This window comes from Onychomys torridus, chromosome 9 (genome assembly GCF_903995425.1).
Source record: "Onychomys torridus chromosome 9, mOncTor1.1, whole genome shotgun sequence".
Taxonomy (NCBI): Eukaryota; Metazoa; Chordata; class Mammalia; order Rodentia; family Cricetidae; genus Onychomys; species Onychomys torridus.
The window spans coordinates 31798937-31822984 of record NC_050451.1 but is presented as its reverse complement, the minus strand read 5'-3'; the positions used below and the strand labels follow the sequence as shown (position 1 = coordinate 31822984).

At 44.2% G+C, this 24048-nt stretch overlaps 1 protein-coding gene across 20 annotated transcripts in view; it reads right to left on the bottom strand.

Annotated features, from left to right (window-relative positions):
- Kcnma1 (potassium calcium-activated channel subfamily M alpha 1) overlaps window positions 1-24048 on the bottom strand; it is a 701946-nt gene that overhangs the window by 73910 nt on the left and 603988 nt on the right. For 18 of the 20 annotated variants that reach the window (XM_036199296.1, XM_036199299.1, XM_036199301.1 and 15 more), the window contains 2 exons: window positions 18101-18194; window positions 3877-4000 (listed from right to left, as the gene is read on the bottom strand). In XM_036199296.1, the coding sequence (XP_036055189.1) occupies window positions 3877-4000; window positions 18101-18194 (218 nt within the window). Of the gene's footprint in view, window positions 1-3876; window positions 4001-18100; window positions 18195-22558; window positions 22646-24048 lie in introns of all 20 variants that reach the window. The other 2 variants (XM_036199306.1, XM_036199305.1) reach the window with 1 other exon arrangement.

Here is a 24048-nt window from a genome sequence, read left to right as displayed (position 1 = left end):
CATAATGTCTATGATATGGTTGATAAAATTAGATGCCTTTTTAGGCCCTTTTGTTAAGATGATGATTAAATGGTCCTATTCACTGGTTGGTCTCAGCTGATATTTGGGGCTCTCTTTTTAGATGTGTCTGTGAGGTGGCATAGCCCATCACTGTATCAGTAGATAGACTATGATATCTGAGACCACAGGCTGGCTTCCGTGGCCTGTAGCCTCAACCTGATGATACTTCACAAGATTCTATACAACCACTGAGCAAAAACTAGTTTTAAAAATTCATAATGACTAAAGAGAAAATCAAAATTAGAAATGTCATTATGAATGATAATAATATAAGATTCACATTCCAATAAAGTTTTATTGGGACACAGCTAACTCATAATGTTTAGGTATTTTCCATGGCTACTTTCATGGAAAGCAGAGTTGACAGTTATGACAGAGATCATATGGCCTGTGAAACTTAAATCACTGAATATGTTCATATATAGAACAAGTATGTTGACCCCATGTTCAGACTTTGGTGTTTCCTGGACCATTCCTGAAAGGGCTTGCCTTATATAGCAACCCACAAGTAATCATTACAAGGGTCTAGAGGCCAATCAGCAAAGATAGAGGACAATGTCTTTCCCCAGACCCAGCCCTGTATCCACAAGGGTGACAAAGGAAGGAATACTCCCATGTAGGGGAGGATCCCTGTTATCCAGGAAATGTAAATGGTTATCTGTCCATTGCTGGTCTTTTGTTTGTTGTATAGGTAAAAAGAACAACAGGATGAGGTCAGGTTGGGGGTGGTTCTTTTTTCTCCTTCTAGTCACCACCACCACCCTTCCTGCCATCTTTCCTGTTCCTCACTGCATGCTCATAAGGCCCCATGGGGCTTACAATGTGCTGGGGGAGGCATATTAATGTCCACTGCACATATCAAGCTCTGCTTGATTTAATCCCTAGCATTGACCAGGGTATTGATTGCTTAAATGCCAATATTGCAATTCATGACAATGTCAGGGTTATTACAGTAACCCTGAGGAGAGGAGGAAGCTAGCTTTCATTCTCTGGTCATTAGAATAAGGCAGGTGCTATCATCATTGCTGGTTTCCCAGAGTAGAAGGGAAACCTGAGGCACAGGCTACAAGAAATTTCTCATGAAAGGTGACCGAGGAGGCTCCCATGGAGCTCCCATCATCTCTTTCCTCTTTGTGGGGAAGATATGGGGTTATTATTCAGGCCACATGGAAGTCCCAGTCCCTGAAGCCAGAAGCAAAAAGACAAGCCCTCTGGGGTGTGCTATCATTTGGGACTCCTGAATATTTTCAATTGGCCTGGTCACCTAAGAAGCTAGTTCCCCTCAACAAGGAAGTAAAAAATGGAATGAAAAACAGAAGCTGGAAATCAAGAATGCAAAAATGAGCTAGTTATCAGTTAGCAGCATGGTCTAGGCACAGAAGCTAACCTTGGGAGCTTAGGCTTGGGGCAATTACCAATTCTTCAATATGCCAGAGCTACACTTCTGGAGATGTATGTAAAGCTCCAGTCCTGCTCAGACCTGTTGCTCTTAAGACCAACAGAAAAACCAGGAGTATCTTCATGCACCCTTCTACCCTTCCTGAGCACAACCTACCTATACCTGACAGGACTGCCCTGGCTACTTTAAACCAACCCTGGTGCTTATTCCACGGATCTGAAGAACACTTTGTATCTTATCCCCCTTAGCTTCAAAAAGTTTATTTCATGGTTCATCTTATATCTCCTTTCTAATCAGAAGACTGTCTCTTCTATAGCCATATCACCCAAAGCCATCAGATTCCTGCACTCAGTGGATACACAACTTCCACAAGCATCTTCACACAAGCGCTACACCCCATTCTTTCTCATCTATGCATTGGATGAAAATTCCATCTACACATTACTGCAGAGAGGGTTTCTTGGATCCTATTGCCTCAGTAGCACCTTTGGACTCTCTCCATCCTAGGATCCTGCTTCATTTTCTTCACAAAGCCCTCATTAATCTCTAAATTGTTCTCATGGTATCATTCAGTTCCCCACTGGCCTTCCCTTTGCTTCGCTAGAATGAAAGTTCTGTACATCATCACAACAAGAATAGTACCTAACACACGTGTGTTTGCATCAATGTTTCCTCAAGGGGTGCTGTTTTTTCAGATGAACTCGTCCCTCTAAATTCCTTCCTTCTATAAGGGGATACTGATCACATGTCAATTAACCTACTTTCTGCAGATCATTCTGGACCCAGATGTAGCCCACAGCATATGACTAAGCCATAGGGGACCAATAACAGAAAATCCGAGTGGTCAGAACTGTCTCTCCTTTCTGGCCAATCAAGCAATGGCTGTTTGCTGAGCATTTTGACATCATATACTTCAGTCTACAGTTTTTACAACTCTGAGACACCTCCAGCACAATGCTCTATTGGCTCACAATGCTCATGTAAAAATAATTTGTAAACACACATACTAGCTAAAATACAGTGGGGAAGTCCAGTAGATTGGCACACCAAACAATCCTGAGGATGTGGAATAGTCCCTGCTAAGGAAAGGTGGCCCTGAAATTGAAAATAATAGGATTTTCCTAGCTGAAATGGAACAGGCCCAAAGCCATCTGGGGATTAGAGGCACAAGGGAGAAAAAACTGTGTCCTGATTGTCCTTCCTGATTATTGACCCATTTCTCATGAATTAGCAAAACAATAAATTCAAGAGAAGCCAGTGTAGGCATTAAAGCCTAAGGTTGTTAACAGGACAAATAGAGAGAGTAGAATGGATTGCTATCTGTGCTAACGTTCCTGGGACAGAACAGGAGAAGCCTGTTTTCTCCAGAAATGTTCACAAGCCATCCCTGAAGTGTGCTCTGAGCTCTAGTCAGTGGACCATGATCCTGCAATGTCATCCTCAGCAAATGTACTCACCTCATCTGTATCACGTGTTAGGAAGGACTGAAAACATGTCAAGGTAAGAAATACTACCATAGGTCTGGGGAGACGGCTTAGTGGATCTGAGTTTGATTCCTGGTACCCACATTAAACAGAAAAGGCTAGGTATACTGGTGCATGCCCAAAATTCTAGTGTGAGGATCCCCAAAGACTCACTGGCTCACCAGTCTAGCTGAATCAGCGAGCTCCAGGACCAGTGAGAGAAAGCAGAGAGTGAAAAATACACCTGACATTGGCCTCTAGCACACATGCACATGTATGTGTGCACACATACATACACACACACACACACACACACACACACACACACACACACACACCAAATACACACATTCAATATGCACAAACACAAACAAAACAAAATGTCTTATAATAGAAAACAATGTAGACACTATTCCTTTCTTCATGGTATTTAAGAACAATCATGATAAAATCAACAGGTAAGAAAGATAGTGCCCCTATGGAGTCATGGGCTAGATTTTCACCACAATCTTATGAAGTTAGAGTAGTTCTCATTCTGTCTTCTTACAGATGAGGTAATTAAAATATACTGTCCAACAACTGGCCTAAGGCCATGCAACTAGCAGATGGCAGGGCCAGGCTCTGGCCCCAGAGCCACATGAGGATCAGGAATGATGTGCATTCCACCTCCAATGATGCCCTGTGGCAGCACATACTCACCACTATTGTCCTGTTAAAACATACAGATTGAAAGTTCTGCTCTTGAGAGTAAAAAAAAAAAAAAAAAATCTACTCTAAGCTCATGTTTTGATCAGAGATCGAGCCACTTCCATCTCTGATCAGAATTTCAGTCATCAAAAATAGCTAGGGCAAGTGACAGTGGCCTCTACTATTCAGTTAGGAAGTCTTCACTCTGAGTAAAAGTCATCATGCCAGGCAAAGGGGAAGGACATGGATTCCACGGTCTTCACTCACCAGGATGACTTTCTCAATCTCCTTGGGTGCGCACCAATGAAACATTCCAGTAGAGTCGTACTTTTTCACATTGGAGTCCATGTTGTCAATCTGATCATTGCCAGGAATTAACAAGGGGTCATGCCTGGGGAGAAAAGGCAGGAAAACCTAAGTGGAAAATGTGATAAATTATAAATGCACAGGGTCCCCCGAGTTACATCTCACCGACGGCCATCTTCTCTCCTGGCGGAGCACATCCCTTGAAAGGCAGCTGCCCAAACCACACACCCCTCTGGAAGGGCACTTGACTTTGTCAGGCAGTAATTCTGCCTTTCTCCTGCCCATTTTGTTAATGGGCTTCTTGCCATTTTGTGGGTTCAGCTTCCCTTTTTATGATTATCTCATTCCTTGTTTTCCCATTTTACCAGGTATCCAGTTTCCCCAGCGTACACACACACACACACACACACACACACACACACACACACACACACACACACACCCCAAAGGGTTGCTATTAGCATTGGCAATGAAGAGGAAGGAATAGGAATAGAGCCTCATGCTGGCTGACTGGCATCAGGATGGAAAGCCAATTACTTGCTCTTTCTGACTACAACTTCTGACGCGATGCTCTTCGCAGTAAAAGCTTTAACAGGCTGCACTTTAAATATTTTAGCAATTTGCCCAATCAGATTTTGCTCTCCCTGGCTGAAGCCCTTTAAAGATTCAACAACGTGTCACTTCAGAGCAGATTGACTACCAAATGCCCACATCTGGAATACATGATTTCAATACTAAACAACACTCTCTCTCTTCTTCACCTTGACAACTGTATTTGAGCTTAACTGTCTAAAGATGGGGCCCTGCACCCCCACCTTCATCTCTCAACATAGCATTTCTTGGATGAGAGCCTCAAGCTCTGATGCATCTTAATAAACTTGTTTCAAAATCTCCAGACTACATCCACTCCTTCTGGAAAGATAGCTGTATAGAGGCTGCCCCTCCAGTGAGTTGATGGGGTCTAACTGACAACCTTAGGAATTACTATGAAATCAGGCAGATCTACCATGCCCACAGTATAAGAAACAAGCCCTCCAGCTCAGGTTGTAGTCTTTGTCTGTGGCTTTGTCTCTGATATGGCCAGCATCTCCAACAACTAACCACATATAATTAAGATATTATCCCAGGCAGACCTATCCTGCAACAAAACTATCTTCCTTAAGCAAACTGTCAACCAAAGACAGAAACTAGAAATAGATTATAATTTCAAAATGGTACAGAGAAGTGATGTTACCTTAAAGGATAATGTTTATTTACAATTTAATATTTCTCCCTGAGAAATGCCTCATGTTTCTCATCTCTATGCTCTGACTAGAGAGTATGGCAGCAATCTCTCTAATCCGGCCTAATGATGGAATTAAGCTTTTGGATATCGAGCATGCCTTGTCTATTATGCCTTCCACACACAGAGATGATAGGAAACTCAACTCAGTGCGTGTTTTTATTCTTGGCCATTTGCTTTGAGGCCACAGCAAATGACAAATGCCATGTGATGCGGTCCTGTGGAGTCATCTTCAAGGAGCATGCTAGATTACTGCAGGAACTGTCATATCTGATCTTGAAAGGAAGAGAACAACCCAATTCAGAGTAGCATCTCAGTGGCCCGGTTGCTGAGAGGTCTTCAGGGGCTGTAAACTACTAGGACACCTCTCACACATAAAGCTGAGTCCCAAAGTGCGAAAATAAGGGCCAATGAGATTGATCACTGGGTAAAGGTACTGGCTGTGTAAATCTTGACACTTGAATGTGATCCCTGGAAGCCATGTGAGATGTATAGAGAGAATCAACTCCCTGTGGTTGTCCTCTGACTTCCACACACACTAGCATTTGTGTTCCCACCCCCATACACCACAGATACACCCATGCCTACCTCCACATACATACAAAATAAATGAAATAAAAAATTTTAAATGCTAAAAAGGGGGGGGGGCAATTATTGATTAAAAAAACTGATTTGAACTAGTCACAAAACATGGCAAAAGCATAATTTAATGGTTTGGGTTCAAAGCAGTGGTGGTTTGGTGGGTAAAGAACTTTCTGTATAAGCATAAGGACCTAACTTCAGATTCCTAGCACCTACAGAAACGTGGCATGTGACTATATACCCAGAAACGACAGGTGGGTTCAGGGAGCTAACTGGCAGCCAGCACACCCTAGTTGGTGAGGTTCCCAGAGAGACCTGTATCAAAGATGAAAGTGGGCAGCAATAAAGGAAGACACATGACTTCAAGCTCTGCCTCTACATGCACGCACATGAGTGACCACCCCCAACATCTGCATACATATTTATAGAAAACACACACACACACACACACACACACACACACACACACACACACACACACACACTTTAGTAACTGAGGGGTTTTTTTCTTATTCACTTTTGAGAAATCTTTAATAGTCCTACAGATAGCCAGCATCTGTCATAGGTAGGTGGACAAAAACTACCATGAACAAGAGGCTTGAGAAAATAAAGTCTGTTGTCAGCCCTTGAAGAACATGTTTTGGGTTGCAAGAGAATCTTAGACCTGCCCTGCAGATAGAGTCAAGTTCAAATTCTCTTGCCCTTGTTTGTTGGTTGGAAAGAAGGTTCTGTCTTGGCTTCCAAATGCCTGGGACCTGTTCCCAATGCATTCACGTCTTAAAAGATAGCTAGGACCATATTCACATCTTCCCAGCCAAGCTGAAGATATAGCAGGTGGGTAAGAATTCACTTAAAAAAAAAATACGCCGTGGGAGAGCGGTCGATATGTCTTGGTTTGGAACATTTGGTTCCTTCTAGAGGGTATTATGTCTGGGTAAGAGCGGCCAGTAACCATCTTAGAAAAGAAGAAAGATGGATGGTCAACTGCCCATCATCGAGAGGGAAAAAAGTGACAGTGAACATTAATTATAAACTAAGGGTGGGGTTTAGGGACAGCAGTTATAATATGACTCTGCGTTTCAAGCCATGATTTGTGCTTCAACATACAGAATCATGCAGCAGGAGTCTCCAGGGAGCTTTATCTATACTCTGTCCTCTGCATAGATCTCTGAGTCTGGCCTGAAGAATTTAAATATACATCATCTAGTATTTCCCCTAAAGGATCTGATCTGAGAAACTTGAAAAATATCCCTGAATGCAGATATTTACTTTGTAGAGCAGACAGGGCATGTGGGGTTCCAAGTTTTGGTCTATTTAATCAGTAAAGTTATCAATAAAAATGAGACCCCTAATCTGAGCCAGGAAAGGAAGATGTAACAATGTCAAGGGACTGTTCACATGTAGCAAGAAAAAGAAAATATGGGTCAAAAGTCAAGGTTCACTAGGGTATGTGCTATAGCAAATTAGCATGCAAGGCAATGTGAAGGCATGGAGAAAAGGACCTGTTTATTCCACATTGGTGTAGTGTCAGGGAAGTTTGGAGGGAAAATATTAAAACAACTGTTGACACTCTGAGCCAAGGATCATTGGAATACCTGACAAGGTGTGAACAGTGGGTGTTTTAGTTTTGTCCCACCAGCAGCCACCAGAATCCACTCAAAGAAGTAAGGTCTAAGTAGCCACAAAATGGTACCCAAAAGTGATGACTGGAGATGTCTGGGATGCCATTGCTTAACCTAAGGCATAGAAGCCTCAGAGCAGGTGTAGGAGAGGTTCTCAGAGGCACTGGCCCACCAACAGAGGATGAGCCAACTGACTCAGAGAACACACTGACTCATAAGATTAGAGAGACCTGGCACTGTGCTTCCCCAAAGAAAAGATGTTATATGAAACAGAATATATTGAAAATGAGTTCTTTTGCAAGATGCAAGAGCTAGGGTTCTTAAGGGTGACTTACAAATGTTGGCGAGCCTACATGACCTTCAGGTTTCAAGCAGTGGGTTCTCCTGGGGAAGAGAAGTAGCTTGAAGGATTTGGAAAGGATTGGGCACTGCTGAGCAACAAAAGGCTAGAAGGTAGTGGGTAGGTAAAGAATGGATTTTGGAGTATGGTCAGAAGCATTGGTGAACAATGGATTTACAGTTCCATTAAAGGCATATTCACTAGATTCTGCTGTGAGGGGGTGGAGGTGCTTGGATTGTCTCTCATCTCAGTGACAGGAGAATATGTGATAATCCTGGGCCAGACAGCCTGGATTTCTTTACCATGTCAGTTCCTCTAGCAATTTCAAGTGTCTTTCATTGGCTTATGTCCATGAGATCCCTGGCAAAGGTGGAGAGACAACAGTGTGCTTCTCCAGGGGTTTCTGCCTGTTGAATCAGGGATTCTACAGATTGTTCTTCTGGAAGAGAGCCCATGGGTATGCCATTGAGCAAACCAACCAACATTGCTGTGGTCCAGGGAGATCAGCAGGAACCAGGCAGGCTGCTATGCATGCAAAGGAGGTTCATGGGAAAGCTCTCTGAGCAAGGCATCCCAACACCTTCAGCTGGCAGGGTAATGGTGCTAGATATTGTAAAGGCCTTCAGTGAGCTCTTTAAGACCTCGTGGAGCTGATGACCAGCACTAAATACTAGTCCCATTCATGGAATGAAATTTCTTCAACCTACACAGCAATCTACACCTCTCCTAAGATGCTCCATAATTAACACAAGGCCCGTTTGTCACTTGGGATGTGCTAGAGCCTTTGTCTTATTTTTTTTAAGGGACAGAAATTGTATGTGATGGGTTACAGCTATGGCTGCTATTTCATGTTGTGGGTTCAGATGTGCCATCTGCATGTTGAGATCCTCATCCTCAGTACCCCAGAATATGACCACATTTTGACTTATGCTATTTATAAAAGTAAGAAAGACCACTGGGGTGGGTCCTAATTTGACTTTTTTCCATATCAAGAGTGGAAATTTGGACTTGGACACTGACAGAACAAAACCCACGGTGAAGTCATTGGAGAAGAAAAGAGATCAGCAGGTTGGGAAGAGAGGCTAAAACAGGAACTCAGAAGGAATCAGTCCTTCTGAAGTCTTAACCTTGAACTTTTAGCCTCCAGTACTTTGAGAAAGGAACCTCCTCCTGTTAATTACACGGCTCTACTTGAGTGGTAATGCTGATTGAACTTTAACCTGCACCAGAGTACAATACAGATGCCAGCCTTACCTAGAGAAAAGAGGAAGTGTGCTCACTAGCTAACTAAAGGAGTTGTTTCCCTAATGGTGTTTAGGGATTGATAGCAATAAAGGCAGAAAACCACCTATTTCCTCAGAGGCAATTCACAAGGTTGGGAAGGACCTGAACCATAGAGGCAAAAATGCATGTCTTCAAATCTTGGCTTGCCTCATACTTGCCAAGTTGTACCCTGCCTCAACTTCTCCATCTGTAAAATGGGGGAATTTTAGATACTAGCATTATGCAATAGATTCAATCTAGGGAATACACAAGCAAAGCCACGTCACATACAGGGAACAACAACTCAAGAGACAGTCTTCAGCAAGTGTCTACCCCTACCATCCCTATTATCCTTTACTGTTGGCTGAAAATCTGGTCCTGCTTTGGTGACTCTGATTATGGCCAAAGGAAGAAGGCAAAGTGGAAAGGCCAACAATAAAAATATAAGACTACTTCTGTTGGCTCTCCTATTCCATGACTGAGTTCCCATAAATGTTATAATGTTATAAATATTACTATGCTAAAATTTCCCCCCATTTTGTCATTTGCCCATCATACTAACACTCATAGGCATTTTCTGTTACCAAAAACCCACATGCATGGATGGGAAATAGTGTGGTGGGGAGGTGGGGGACAGCAGCCTAGTGCTCTGTGAGCAAGCAGGACCAAGGCTTTGAAAGACAAGGTCTGACTGACTGGAAGCCAGTCCTGCTGGGCTTCCCCTTCCCTGCTGCAGGAGGCAGCTGTGTCTTGTTCCTTCTCCCCTGTAGCCCAAGCCACAGTGCCCTAAGCTGTAAAGAGAGGGCAAACAACATTAAGGGGATGTATGGAGTGCGAGCTTGCATGAATACTCAGTAGAAAATTACCCCCGTGAGCCCTTGTCAAGACAATGTGCTAAGGAGTGGCTCAAAAATCAATTAAGGCTTGTGTGAGTCTTTGCCATGTGCCAAAGATCTGAAGGCTGGTTCAGGAATGCCCACTATTTATAACACAGCAGCCCCAGTGAGATAGGGTTGTTTGTTTTTTTTTTTTTCCTTCTCTTTGCTCCTTGTCTCTCAATTCCTACCTCCGATGTCCACAGCTAAAAATTAAGCATGCCTGACTTCAAGAGAAGAATAAAAGATCTTTGTTTGGAGGGTGTGCAGAGCAAGGAACGCCACTTGCCATCAATTAATCTCAGGAAGTGAACTAAATGCCCTGCCACAGCAGAAACACAAAAAGCTTGCCTTCAAGACAAGAGCCTCAAGCTAAACTGCAAATCCCTTTCCAAGCAAACCTGCTGTGAGGAAGTCGAATTATAGTTTAAAGAGTAGAATTCCCCTTACAGCCAAATACAGCAAATCCCAGTTTACTGTGTGGCTTTGAGTTCAGCACCGGGCTCCAGAAACTTACATTAAAACACAAGGCACCAACAAAGTCCTGAAATAAGGAAGCTGCTAGGTGGCTTCAGAATTTCAGCCTTCTCCGCGCTTAACTTTTAGGACCTAAGGTTTCATCACAAGGTAAGGCCTTTTCTATCACCACAAACATCCCCCATAGATAAGAGGCCAACCCTCATCCTGCAGTGGACTCCCAGAAATGGGCAACTGGGTGAAGTGCGAGCACAGTCCCTCCACAAGCAACAGAGCGTCCATTGTGGAATTACAGAGTGGTTCTTAGACTTCATTTTTTGGCTCAGATGTTTGTCCTCAGCTTCAGAGACTTCTGTGATTCCTTTCCTATAGAAGTATGAGTTGTTCCTTCAGAGAAAATAATTTCTGTGTCTGCCTCATTTATTAAATGGTGAATTTTGGGAGGATTTGGATCTTGCATTTTCTCCCCCATGCATTTTCAGCAAACCATAGAGGACACAAGTAGATATTCAACAACCAACCAGAATTACAATAAGAACCCTTCAAAGAGCACTGGTCTCTGACCATCACTAGTCCTATCATGCAGTCTGGAATATATGCCCAGCAAGAGCCCATTTCTTTTGTTATCTTATGCTAACTTGTTCTGGGCTTTTCACATACAGACAGTTGTATTTGAGTTAAGACAGAATGTATGCCACTAAGGGCATCATGGTGGCAAGGAAGACTATAAAGTATGTCTTCAAGCAATCAAGGCTGCCTGAAGTTTGCCTGGAGTCAGCTCCCCTAAGTATTCAGCAGGGAGGGATCCGGTGTAATGTCCTTAGTGGTCCAGACAGATGTTATTACTTAGGGCTCCAGTGTGAACCATGAACACACCTGAAGGTGGGGCCTACCACTTCAAGTTCCTCTCACTGCTCTGGTTCTAGTAAGAAAATGGTTCTAGCCTGATATGTCCCACTCCTGGGTGCCTCTTAGGCCTTGGTAAATAATACTTTCCATTTTGTTGTGAGGATCCCGATTTGTATCTACTGTGCACCCACTCTCTTAATAGCCACCACTGCCTCTAAGATGTGGCTTTCTAGGACTCAGCCACTGTTCTTCACCACCTAAACAAAACTTTCACACCAGGCTCTAGCCACCTAAAAACCATGGGACCCTCTCAGCTTCTCTGGTTCTAACTGCATCAGTGTTGTCCATTGTCCCCTAATACAGATTCACTTATTAGGTGTCATCTTCAGAGGAAAATGGAGGTTACTGCTGTTATGCTGAGGAAATAGCTCAGGGCCCAGACATGGTCCTTGGTTTTACATGATACTTCTGAAGTGAAAGGACAGAATAATGACCTTCTGCTGAAGGCAGACTTGTCCGGATTCCGGTGTCAAGTCCATTCAAACCTTGGAATCATGACACCCATGACGTTTTCCTTCTCTGGTTCCATGGGGGACTGTCACATGCTGTTAGTTTGTGCATGAGATGGATTTTCTTAGCTAACCTGCCCCTGCCGTCCTTCTTTTTCTACCCAGTGGAAACACTGTGAGAGTGGCATTCTGTCCCCAACCCTGAGTGGGCTCGGGGCCATTTTGCCATTTCCTATTATTAGAATCTGTCACACTGGCAGGGTCTGATGTGAAAAGTCTTAACAAAAGGTCCCCATGAAAGGTATGAGTCAAAAGAGAGGAGATGTGCCTTAACAAGCAGAGGAGTTCATTTCACCTAATCATCAGCCAGTGCCCAAGAGCATCATCTGTTCCCTTACATCATTCTCCCTTCCCTCTCAGAAAACTGAGGTCTAACACTTCCTGGATCTCATGACATGAAGCACTCTTCAAAGTGCTCAATGTCTCTTTTAGGGCATCATCAATGAACTGTGCTAGCCTGGGTGAGAGCTAGCTCTTTGTATAAATCATCTGCCTGACGCGTCCTCCATGAATCCTCATGTCTGTGCTTCTCTACCTTGCTCAGATCTCAGAACTGATGTCAGAAGTACCATGTGACCTTCGTGGAGTCACTGCCTAACTCAGGCCTGATGTTCTGTTCAACAGTACACTCAGAGTCCCTTGATACTCAGAAAACCTGACAGAGGCTGGGGTTGGGTGGGCTCCTCTTACACATCTCCACATGTATGGTCCCAGAAAGGCCCTGATGGGGACTCCACTGCCACACTTATACCATTACCAGTGATCCTCCCATACCCAATTTAGGGTACCACTTCCTCCCAAAACTGCGAGGATTTCCTGATGTCTACAACAGGCAAGATCCTCCATGATTGGGAGGCTAGAATACACACACATTTTCAGCTTCTGTGATGTGACTCCATGGACCCATCACTGTGGCCATACTATGCCATGCACAGTGGTCTGAGCACAATCACTATTTCCTCTATCTTTCTGGTGATGTGAGACTTTCATGTGACAGCCTTCACCTCTCTATGCCCAAGCTTCTTCATCTGTCTTATAGGAGAGTTATACTTGCCCAGAAAGCTACAGTTATCAGTGAGTTTACATGCACAGCACTCTGGAAATGATGCCCAGATGCCCAGGCAATTGTGAACCAGAGGAGGTAGTAACACCTGTAGGGAATCTCCTATAAGTGATGGCAAATGTGTGGTGGTATTGTGTTCCCCAAAATATTGTGCACCCTAATAAACTTATCTGGGGGTCAGAGAACAGAACAGCCACTAGATACAGAGGCTAGAAAATGGTGGCACTCACACCTTTAATCCTAGCATTCCAGAGGCAGAGATCTACCTGGATCTCTGTGAGTTCAAGGCCACATTAGGGTTTTTTTTTTTTTTCTTTTTTCTTCTTGGTTTTTTGAGACAAGGTTTCTTTGTGTAGCTTTGTGCCTTTCCACTTGGCTCTGCCTCCTGAGTGCTGGGATTAAAGGTGTGCGCCACCACTGCCCAGCTTGGAAACAGCCAGGCTTGGTGACACATGCCTTTAATCCCAAGAAGTGAGCCTTCAATCCCAGGAAGTGAGGGCAGAAAGCAGAAAGGTATATAAGGCATGAAAACCAGACACTAGGCTGGTTAAGCATTCAGGCTTTCTAGAAGCAGTTCAGCTGAGATCCATTTGGATATGAGGACACAGAGGCTTCCAGTCTGAGGAAACAAGATCAGCTGAGAAGTTGGCCAGGTGAGGTAGCTGTGGCTTGTTCTGCTTCTCTGATCTTCCAGCATTCACCCCAATACCTGGCTTCAGGTTTGATTTTATTAATAGACCATTTGAGATTCCTGCTCCACAAATGGAACCACCTTTACAGGTCAGCCCCAGCCATTCCGAGGGACAGCAGTTACTTCCATGTTCACAGGCGATATAAACCCTCACTTGGCTGTGTGCCATGGGCTTGCCTGTCTCCTTTTGAAAACGGGATTCCCCTCTACCACACCATACTTTAGATCCCTCAAAGACTTTCCACAACACTTTAAACATAGTCGGCCCTCATGAAACATTTGTGGGATGAGAATTAATCTGGGAGGTAAATGGGCACCTGAGGCACACACAGCCTTTCAGGGTTCCATTTGAGAACACATGTGGGAGCCGAAGTATAGATTCTCATCATCTGAGAAGGCACTTGAGAAAACAACATCTTGAATATGGTTGTGACAAACTGAAGGCAATTCAGCTAGAGATTCCTGGGCTGGGCACAGAGGGGAGGCTAGACACATATCAGTCTGCTTTAAACGTTCACCACACGGCGGGCAGCAGACTGTAACTTGCTTTGCTAACTTTCTAGATAGCTTTCATCAAATAGGGTCTGTGAGGACCCAAGTTAAAGACCTTTGACTGAGCTACTTGGAGACAAAATTCTTGCCCTCTAGGGATTTACTGCTGAGGAGAGAGACATGGTTACTCTCCAAAGCAGCAATCCACTAGGGAGGGAGAATTAGACAACAGGTGTGGTGATCTGGGCAGAAACTAGGAGACGTTCTTTCAATAACTCCAGATTAAGAAACCAGCAAAGAAGGGGAGTGACAGAGAGAAAGAGAGCAAGGGACCTGGGGATCCCTGTGGCCCACTTCTCAGTGGGTGCAGTGCCAAAGGTTGTCTGCATTGCACATTCATTCTTACTGCCACTGGCTCTGGCTGGCTCTAGGGTTGTTTCTGTCAGGCTGACTGAAATATGGACTACCTCCATATCCAGACACAGAAACACAGAAACACAGAAACAAGGCTGTCAGCGTAATGATCATACAGAGAATGGAGTGTCACTAAATTGCCAGGGTGAGCCTGACACCAGGACAAACGGGAGATGGGACCATTAGTGGAGAGACCCCACGCTTCCTGCTGGCACACGATTTGGAAGAAGGCCTCACTCAGGGGCCTATTTTATTTGTAGAAGCCAGGGTGGTAAATTAGAGACCGTCTCAGGCCATTCTGGGCTCTCAGTTTCTCTGCAGTTGTTTGTATTACCACCCATAGGCCACTAAAACCTGCCCACACTCAGAAAGATTGATTCTGCTCCAAAGTGAAGCAGGGACGCATGCTGGAAAGCCCACTTCAAACAAGTCATTAGCTTCTTTATGGATTTGGGGGGAGGGGTCATAAGGAACAGGACCAGGGAGTCCCATCTTCTGAAGAGTAAAAATGGGGTGTTTGAAGAGGGAGGAGGAAATAGGAAAGCAGGAAGGATCTGGGTATGAATCAGCAAAAGAGATCTGAAAAGAACAGGATCCAGGCCAACCAGGAGGCCTTTTGGTTGGGTCCTTCTTTGCTAGACTGGACGTGAAGTAAAATGGAGGACCCAGTAGAGAGACCCCATCCCTGCCTCTCCAACATTAGATAGAGAATGTCAACCACCTGGAAGAAAAAACATCAAAGCCAAAGAGGAGAGCATCTCAGACACCCTGGGACTTTCATGGGGTCGCATGTCCCATAGAAGCCCTGATGGATTCCACTGTGGACAGGTGAGATAACGCATCAGATGACAGTAACTTTAGCAGGATCATCAGCCCATAGGCACCAACAGGAGAAGCCTGAGTTCTGTAGCTTGGCAAGTTTTGGCTCACCACCTGACCCCCATTTAGCTATTCTGATGTACTACTAGGCAGACAGCTCTGGCCTGGGATGACTGTCTCCCTCAGCCCCTCTCAGGCAGGCAATGAAAGCAAGATCCACTTTGAAAATTCTCCCCCATCATGCAAACTGACATGGGCATGCTTTTCAAAAACCCACAGCCAATCTGTTGATCATTACTTATTTACAAAGGCCTTCAGGCAGAAAGTCCTGTAAAAACCATACTTGATACGGTATACACTAGCTTTTTCTGCTTATGGAAAAAAGTCCCCCCAAGGCTACTTCAAACCATCACTTTCTATTGCACATAAAATGTAGCACGTAACACTAAAGTATTTAATATATATGCTATAATATATCTATGGGAAAGGCATTTGTGTAGAAGTATGTTACCCTGGATTTGGTAATTTGATGTTTTGCTGAAGGCTACGACTTAAAAAAGCCTCCACCTCTTACAGGAGACCTGTCATCTTGGTACCCAAGAGCCAACAGAATAAAGAAGTACCCTTAAGCAGCAAAACTCTGACACAGCTTTGAAGCATATGAAAACAGTGTAACTCCTCAGAATTATTATTACTCAAGATCAAAGCAACGAGTCATACTTAACATAGCAAACAGGGACAGGGAATTTGGCTCCCAAAGTTTCACATTTTTCAGATTCCTCTTTATTTATTTATTTGCTTCGCTAAATTTAGGCAAAAGAAAGCACTTGGGCTTTTCTCTCCTTTAAATGGAGAAAACTATTAGCATTAGATAAGCCGATTACCTAAAGGTGAGTAAATAGGACTTGAATGCTAGGCTGACAACTGGCATCATAAAACACAGTTGGTGTATTTTATTCCTTCTCATAAACTGTAAACATGCATGTAAATCAGTAGAGCCCCAGCAAGGCTGCACAGAGAGGACATAGGATACTGAGGAAAGCCTTTCAGGGGAGCACACATGACCATGGAGACAGAAAGAGGCAGGTGGATCTGCCACTGGGAATCCATGTCCCCATCTCTGAAAGATAAGTCCCCACCTATGTCCTAGAGAGGTGGACACAAGTGAGGCAGGAATGCAGTGGAGAAGCAGTGAGTGGAAATAACCAATATTACATTTCAGTAAATTAAAGGAGAGGGGTCCATGTCCATTAAAGAGGAAAGTCATGTCAGGGAGGCAGGTATTTCCAGAAGAGGAAGCATTTAGGATGAGGAGTACAGTTCTGAAATCTCAGTCTCTTTCTCTCTCTCTCTCTTTCTCCCTCTCCCTCTCCCTCTCCACACATCACACACACACACACACACACACACACACACACACACACACACACACACTCACTCACTCACTCACTCACTCATTCACTCACTCACAGAGACCAGAGGACAATCTCATCCCTCAGGGGGCACCTTCCATCTTTCCTTTTGAGACAGGGTTTCTTTCTGACTCAGAACTATCAAGTAGTCCAGGGTGGCTGGCCAGCAAGCCCCAAGAATCTACCTGTCTCTTTCTCTCCAGTTTTAGGAATACCCATGAGCCTCTGTACCTGGCTCCTCCTCAGCACCTGTGGATTGTGGGTATCAAGCTCAGGTCTTTATGTTTGTATGGCAGACACTGAACCCTTTGAACTACCTGCAGGCCCTGAAATCATTCCTTTTCATTAAAGTGTTGGAGAGTTGAGAGGTCTGAGGAAATAGATGGTGGGATTGGGAGACAATCAAAGAGACAAACGTTGATACAAAAAGAATTTACCCAACCAGGAACTTGTAGAGTTGTACTGAAACTCTGTTTCATTTGCTATTTATTAGATGATGTCAGGGTTTAGAAATGGGGTGGGGGGGGGAGAGGAAGGGAAGGAGAGACAGATTGAGGAAGAGAGGAAGGGAGGAAGGGAGGGAGGGGAGGAGGGAGGGGGGAAGAGGAGGGAGGGAGGGAGGGAGGAAGGAAGGAAGGAAGGGAAGAAAGGAGGGAGAGAGGGAGGAAGGGAGAGAGGGAGGGAGGAAGGAAGAAAGGGAAGGAAGGAGGGAGAGAGGGAGGAAGGGAAGGAGGGAGGGAGGAAGTGAGAAAGGGAAGGAGAGAGGGAGGGAGGGAGGGAGGGAGGGAGGGAAGGAGGGAGGGAAGGAGGATGCAAGCACAACTAATTCCATGATTAATATTGCTTTTAACCTGGGCAGAACTGGATTACTTCTGAACTTTGCTTTGGCAAGCCCGTGGATTATTAAACTTTTTTTTTTTTCTCAGTCAAAATCAATGAACAGAAATTTGATTCCCATCGACAGGATAAAAGGAAGGTAATCTTCAGGTTCATTTTTGATTGTGATGATACATCTCACATATGGCCTTAAGTACAGAAACCAGTCCTCAGAGGGACTCCAGCAGAAAGAGTCTTGCCGCAGGCAAACTAACCACAGAGTCCCTCTGATTGGATCCCAGTGTCATTAGTGCCACTGCTGTTTAGTAACTACACACAGACAGGACATGGTGACAGCTAAGACTTTAAAGCCTATGTATTTTTCAAACAGCTTTTCAAACTGTTTTTCGTGACAGAATTTTTTTCAGCTCTATCATTAACTGCTGACGAGCTGTCAGAATAAATACTCCAGCCTCTAAGAAGCCATCTAAAGATCTCTCGTCCCTCCCCCACAGAGCTGAGTGGGGAAGAAGGTCTGGGCCTGGGCTCAGGCAGGTGGGGAGGCCTGAGAAGGAACTGGGAGGTGGCCATGCTGGGGTTGAGAGGGGGATCTACTTACCTCATGAGCTTCGGGGAAGAGTTGGGTGAGTTCCTCATACCCCCATTACGTTGTTTTTTTTTGGGCGACAGCGTTGGTGGCTGTTCATCTTCAACTGCAAATACAGGCAGCTTGTGAGATTATGAACAGCTTGAGGGCAGACTGCGAAACACAGGCAAGGTATCAAAGGACACACATTCAAGGCTCAGTCACTCACTAGAGAGTCCAGGCTGTCTTTAGAGGCCCAGTGACAAAGACAGAATGCTTTAGTCAGAGAGGCCAGCTGAGAGAAGGTTGAAGCAACATTGCTTTATGCACCAACCCTTGAGCATGCACTGTAAACAGACTAGAACAACCTAGAAATGCCCTGGTGTAAGAAAGAATGAGAAATAGTGATTTATCTACATATAAAAATACATAGCATTATTCTTAAGAGTTAATTTTGGTTATGAGTTAATACTTTGCTTGCTTGAAATAATCAAATGAGTTTGTTTGTAACCAAAATCAGAAATGGAGTAGTATTTGAGGTAGTAGATTAACAGCGAGCCTGCCGGCGGCTGTTTCTCCAAATGAACCAACTTCACTGGTTCCCAATCCTTGCACCCACAGCAAGAGCCTTGAAAAAGAGGCAGGGATTCCAGGCCTTAGCTGCCCGGGTTTCACTCACATTGTTCACAGGGCTGGGAACACTAGTGCATGAGGGCTCAAGAGGCCCCAGCCCAGCTCGGCTCTCTTCCTTGCAGCTGCCACCAGGGAGAGTACTTGGGGCTGGAGAAGAGCATGGGAATGAAGGAGGAGGTTGTCACTGAAGGAGACCTCTGAATGATGCGGTGGTGGTGGGTGGGGGGATGGAGGGCAGCAGAGAGGCCTGGAAACCATGAACTTGCTTTCCAAATGTCTAAACCACACAGATTACTAAGCAATGGGAAGCTTTACTCACAGACAACACAACACACAGCACTCGGCTGCTTTTGCCCAAAGATACCACTAATAAGCATTGGAGATGGGTTAGCCTGCACCATGCTTGTTTTGAGAGCACCACTGGAAAGTTAGCAGATACTTGCCCAGCCTGTCACCCAAGGGCATGTGCGACAAAATTCTAGCCCTGCTCTCCCCAACCCTCACACAGTCCAGGCTCAAACTGTAATGTGGAGAAGGTAACATAGGATCCTCGGATTCTTAAAGTTCATTGTCATACGACTAGGAGGAAGCAGCCCTGAAACTCAGAATGCATGGACGTTACCTTAAAACTATGAAGAGAAATATTAGTAGAGACAATGTCAAAAGAAGCTTGGTGTATGTTAATGTGTGTGAGCCTTAGGTGGGGGACAAACAGCCAGCTCAGCTGCTTGCTACTGTCCAGAAGACCCATAACAGCATGCACCCTACAGCACTTCCCTGAAAACTCTAAATAAACATAGGCGGTTAGGACACACCATACCAAAGGGATTCAAACACTCTAACTGATCTCCAAATTTGCTTCAGAATGTCACACTTCTGAGCCTCTGTGCTACTGTCAAGCTTGGGGTTACCTCACTCTGACTGACCCAAGGCAAAGGAAAGATGGTGTGACAAGGTGAGAGGGACACCAGATGGAGTCAGGGCCAGAAAGGACCTGCAAAGGCTCACAAGCCCTTCCCTCTCCCACCTGCTCCCTCCTCTACTCCCACCCCCACCTCCCACCCTAGGCTCCCTTCAGGCTGAGACCCTATCAGTCACTTAGTGCTCCAGGCTGGGCTATGTGGCTGGGAGGATATCGCATCTTATCAGAAATGAGTATGCACAGCAAATCACACTGAGACTAAACAGCACTTAAAAGATTAAAGGGAATAAATATGAGCTACATAAATGGTATTGAAAAAAAAAATCACTTAGAGTTGATATGCATCTCTCAGCCAGCAAACAGGCACTCTGAGTTTGACCTGACTTCATCTTCCTTTCAAACAACAGGGGGCAGGCATCCAAAGCAATCCAAGGCAGGTTAAAGTGTGAGTGTGTATATGTGCGTGCACACACATGCCTAAGTACACTTTTATAGTTTCCCACCTTCAGCTGGAGAAGGGAGCCTTGCACTGCTTCTTTGCATAACCCAAGGCCATCTTTTAACACAGGCCACAGTTAAACTGCAGCATGGTGACCTGGATGGTTGTTAGCACACTACTTCCATGAGTTTTTATTTTTGAGTGCATGTTTATTGGGGTTACAAATTGTTCTCCTTTCACATAGCTTACAGAGCAACACCCCAAAAGGTCTTTTATCTGGCCTTGTCAACAATGGCTACCTTAACTCAAGACCACTACATGCTACCATGGCTGTAGCCAATTATGGAAAGAGTCTCTATTAGCCCTTTTCACTGGCTTTTCTGCTGGATTCTTTGCTTAACTTTTCCTTCCCCGTTAGCTCTGGGCCTCCACTAAAGCATCCCCTTTGGTTAAGCATCCATTTTCCTTTTACCTAGTCACTGTTGTTTTCTGCCACAGCTCTTCAGATGGGAGATCTGCAAGTTAATATGTGTGAGCCAGCCCTAGGGAGACACCTCATTGTGGAAGGAATGGTAGGCCTGCTTCTATGCCAGGCAACTATTTATTTTCATTGCGACTCTGAGAGATCATCCATCATAATCATAGTGCATTTAAACTGGGATTTGTTCACTTCAATGGAACTATGTTCAAAGCTTTATTCGGAGCCTGGAAATCTGTTCCCTGAAGAGCTGCAATGGAAAATGTCCTCAGCTTAAATATATGAATGCTGTGTAATGGAGAACATTACACATGGCTTAGGTATCACAAGAGGAGCAGGGATAAATTCTCTTTACTAAGTAGGACGTAAAACATATTTAATTATTATCCTCTCTATGGGTTCCACCAATTTCTGTATATTAAAGAAAGCAGATCTAGAAAAACTTCTAGCTGAGCTCTAAGGTATAATTCTTGTTTCATGGCTTCTATGACTGCAGGAGAGAAATAAAAATGGAATTAAAGGAAAGACTTAAATTTACTCACTTTCATGAAAGACAAACATCTTGAAGTAACAAGCCACTACCCCGTGAGCACATATACTCGCAGGCTTGTATTTAACCTGCTTTCGGGCTAATTGCGATATACCTTCCTAGCATTTTCCTTTGCCTCTGTGTGGATCAAGCTGCATGAAGACATGTTCCTTTAAAGAAACCTGAGTTACTAGCTTCCTTAAAATACAAACAAGTTCGGGAATCTAAGGTGGAATTTTTATAGGAGGCAAACTCCCTCCAGTCTCCAAGTCCTCATAAAATTCAAGGGCTTGTTTTTGCACATCCCTAAGACTCAATGTTCTGTTGTAACTTCCCAGCGCTCTCTCATCTAATAGGCCCTGAATCTAACAGTTTTACAGTTTGGGGAGAAGAGTCAGCGTTAGAAAAATGTCAGGCCGGTCTAATGAGGCTTCAGATCCCCTGGTTTGTGCTGGAGTTTAATTTAAACTTACAATGATGTTTTAACATGTTTGCGTTTTCTTGACTAAAGAGGATTCATTATTTCAGTGACATAACCTCCAGACAATGCTCTGGGAATTGATTTAAGATGTGGTGGTAATTCTAACAGTCTTAGTGCAGAGCTGAACATCTGTAACAACATTTCATCCCGCTTTTCCTCAGCATTCTGTTTTTAAGCAAGAGCAAAGCAACATCTTCCAGAAACACTGGCCAGGGCCTGGGCTTACTTCAAATGATCACATATTTTACTAGATTTTTTTTTAAAAAAGAAACCTCTGCATTTGTATTACTCTCTAAGCTGCAAATATTATGGTGGGGTAGGTCCACCAATGCCTTTTATAAGGGTCCTTGAAATGGGCAATGACTACGATGTTCAGGTTGCCCAAGTAGCCTGATACTTGCATGGGATGCATCCAGCCTTCCTCTTCAGCCTGAGGCATTTCCCTCTTCCCTGTTTTCCTCCTGAGATTTAGGAGGGGGTGGGGGTGGGGGTGGAGATGAAGCTCAGAGATTTAAAGGTGGGTTTCTTGGCTGAGGTTAAAAAATAGCTCAAAGCATATAAACTCAGAAAAGTAATAAAAGGCAACAACTCATAAACATGAGTCAAACAGCTATCTCCATTACGTTATTAATCACCACATCTGGAGTAACCCACATCTGCACACACTTAGCAGATCATTAGTAATGTCATATTCACACTGGAGTCACTCAGAATAAATGGCATGCATAGCAGCTTGAACACAAAGACCTCAAGCTGAAGGGGCTTCCTACGAAAGTCAGGGCACAAGCCGCTAGTTGCAGAGTGGAGTCCTTTTACTGATTATCCATTGGTTTTTTTTTTTTTTTTTTATGGCTTTTCTGTTTCAAATTTTGTGGCCCAAACAAGCTAAATGCATGCTGAAAGCCACAGTAGTCCTCTCTCTTCTTCAACTGAGCTTAGCATGTCAGTGAAACTCTGAGGGCTATCAGGCAATTATTAGACATTGGGACAGAACCCAGCACTCCTTCACCTGGCTTGGGCACATGTCGAGAATTGGGAGTTGCATTCTTGTGCGCAAATGGGTCTTTGTGATAGCGTGCTCTAGCTTCAAGCTTGACTGCCAAACAATGAGAGAAGAAAATTGAAATTAATCCCTAGTGAAGTTGTTCATCACCAAAGTTACCAACTGGTTTTAACACTAAATATAACCATCATTTTGTATTAGAATGGAGGTTTCTCCCTCATGGCTGAAGAGAGCTTCCTTTATTTCTCTCTCTCTCTTTCACTCCACTGACTTCCTGAAATACTTTCTGGAGGGGTAACATCTGAAAATTCAGAAAACAATCTCCTGTGTGTAGAAATCTGCAAACACACATAGAATTCCTCTTCTCCCCTAGGACACACAGACACACACACCAAACCAGTTTCACAGCAGGATCAGGGCTCCTGAAAAGTGCTCGCAAGAGTCCTCCTGTTCAATATTCTTTACATCTCAAGTCTTTATCCGTCATTGTTACTCCATGGCTTCTCATCCCAGACTGTCAGCCTGATCTGCCATCTTGGTTTTGACATCACTGCTTAACTTGATCTAAATCTAATGATTTAGACACTTCTCAGAAAGAGTAGTATTAGGGGTTCTGGGTATAGCTCAAAGGTAGAGTGTTGGCTTAGCATGTGCCATGTCCTGGGTTCTATCTGCAGTAACACCCCCTCAACAAAAACAACCAATAAAAAGAGAGAGAGAGAATATGGTGTGTCATATTTCTCTGTGGCATCGGTGAAACACAGGTACTTTGCAGAGGGGGCATGTCTGGCTAACACTGAGGATAAACAGTGGACACATGAGTGCTAGGGTAGAGGGTAACAACAGTATGTCTCCTAGCTTCTCCTCCAAGACAAACCACAAAATCCTCATAGTAATATCATCATTCTGCAATGAGATTTACCATGGACAGAAACTCCTTGGATGACTGAATTCCCTGAAATATAACTGCCTGCTCTCCAATAAGAAGTCTGGACGAATTAACCCTCAGGGTCTTACAGTGGACCCAAGAGGAAAATGGACTCTAAATGACTGGCGGACACTTCACCCTGGAGGCCTGTTGTATACTCAGGCCTGGCAACTGGGTATGGGAGTCTCCCTACGAAATGAAAGAAAAAGCCGGGTGGTGGTGGCACATGCCTTTAATCCCAGCACTCGGAAGGCTGAGCCAGGTGGATCTCTGTGAGTTCAAGGCTAGCCTGGACTACCAAGTGAGTTCCAGGAAAGGCACAAAGCTACACAGAGAAACCTTGTCTTGAAAAAAAGAAAAGAAAAGAAAAGAAAAGAAAAGAAAAGAAAAGAAAAGAAAAGAAAGAAGGAAGGAAGGAAGGAAGGAAGAAGAAGAAGAAAGAAAGAAAGAAAGAAAGAAAGAAAGAAAGAAAGAAAGAAAGAAAGAAAGAAAGAAAGAAAGAAAGAAAGAAAAAATGAGAGAAAAGCAAAGATAATAAATCCCAGAAAGGTAGCCCATGGTGTGGGTT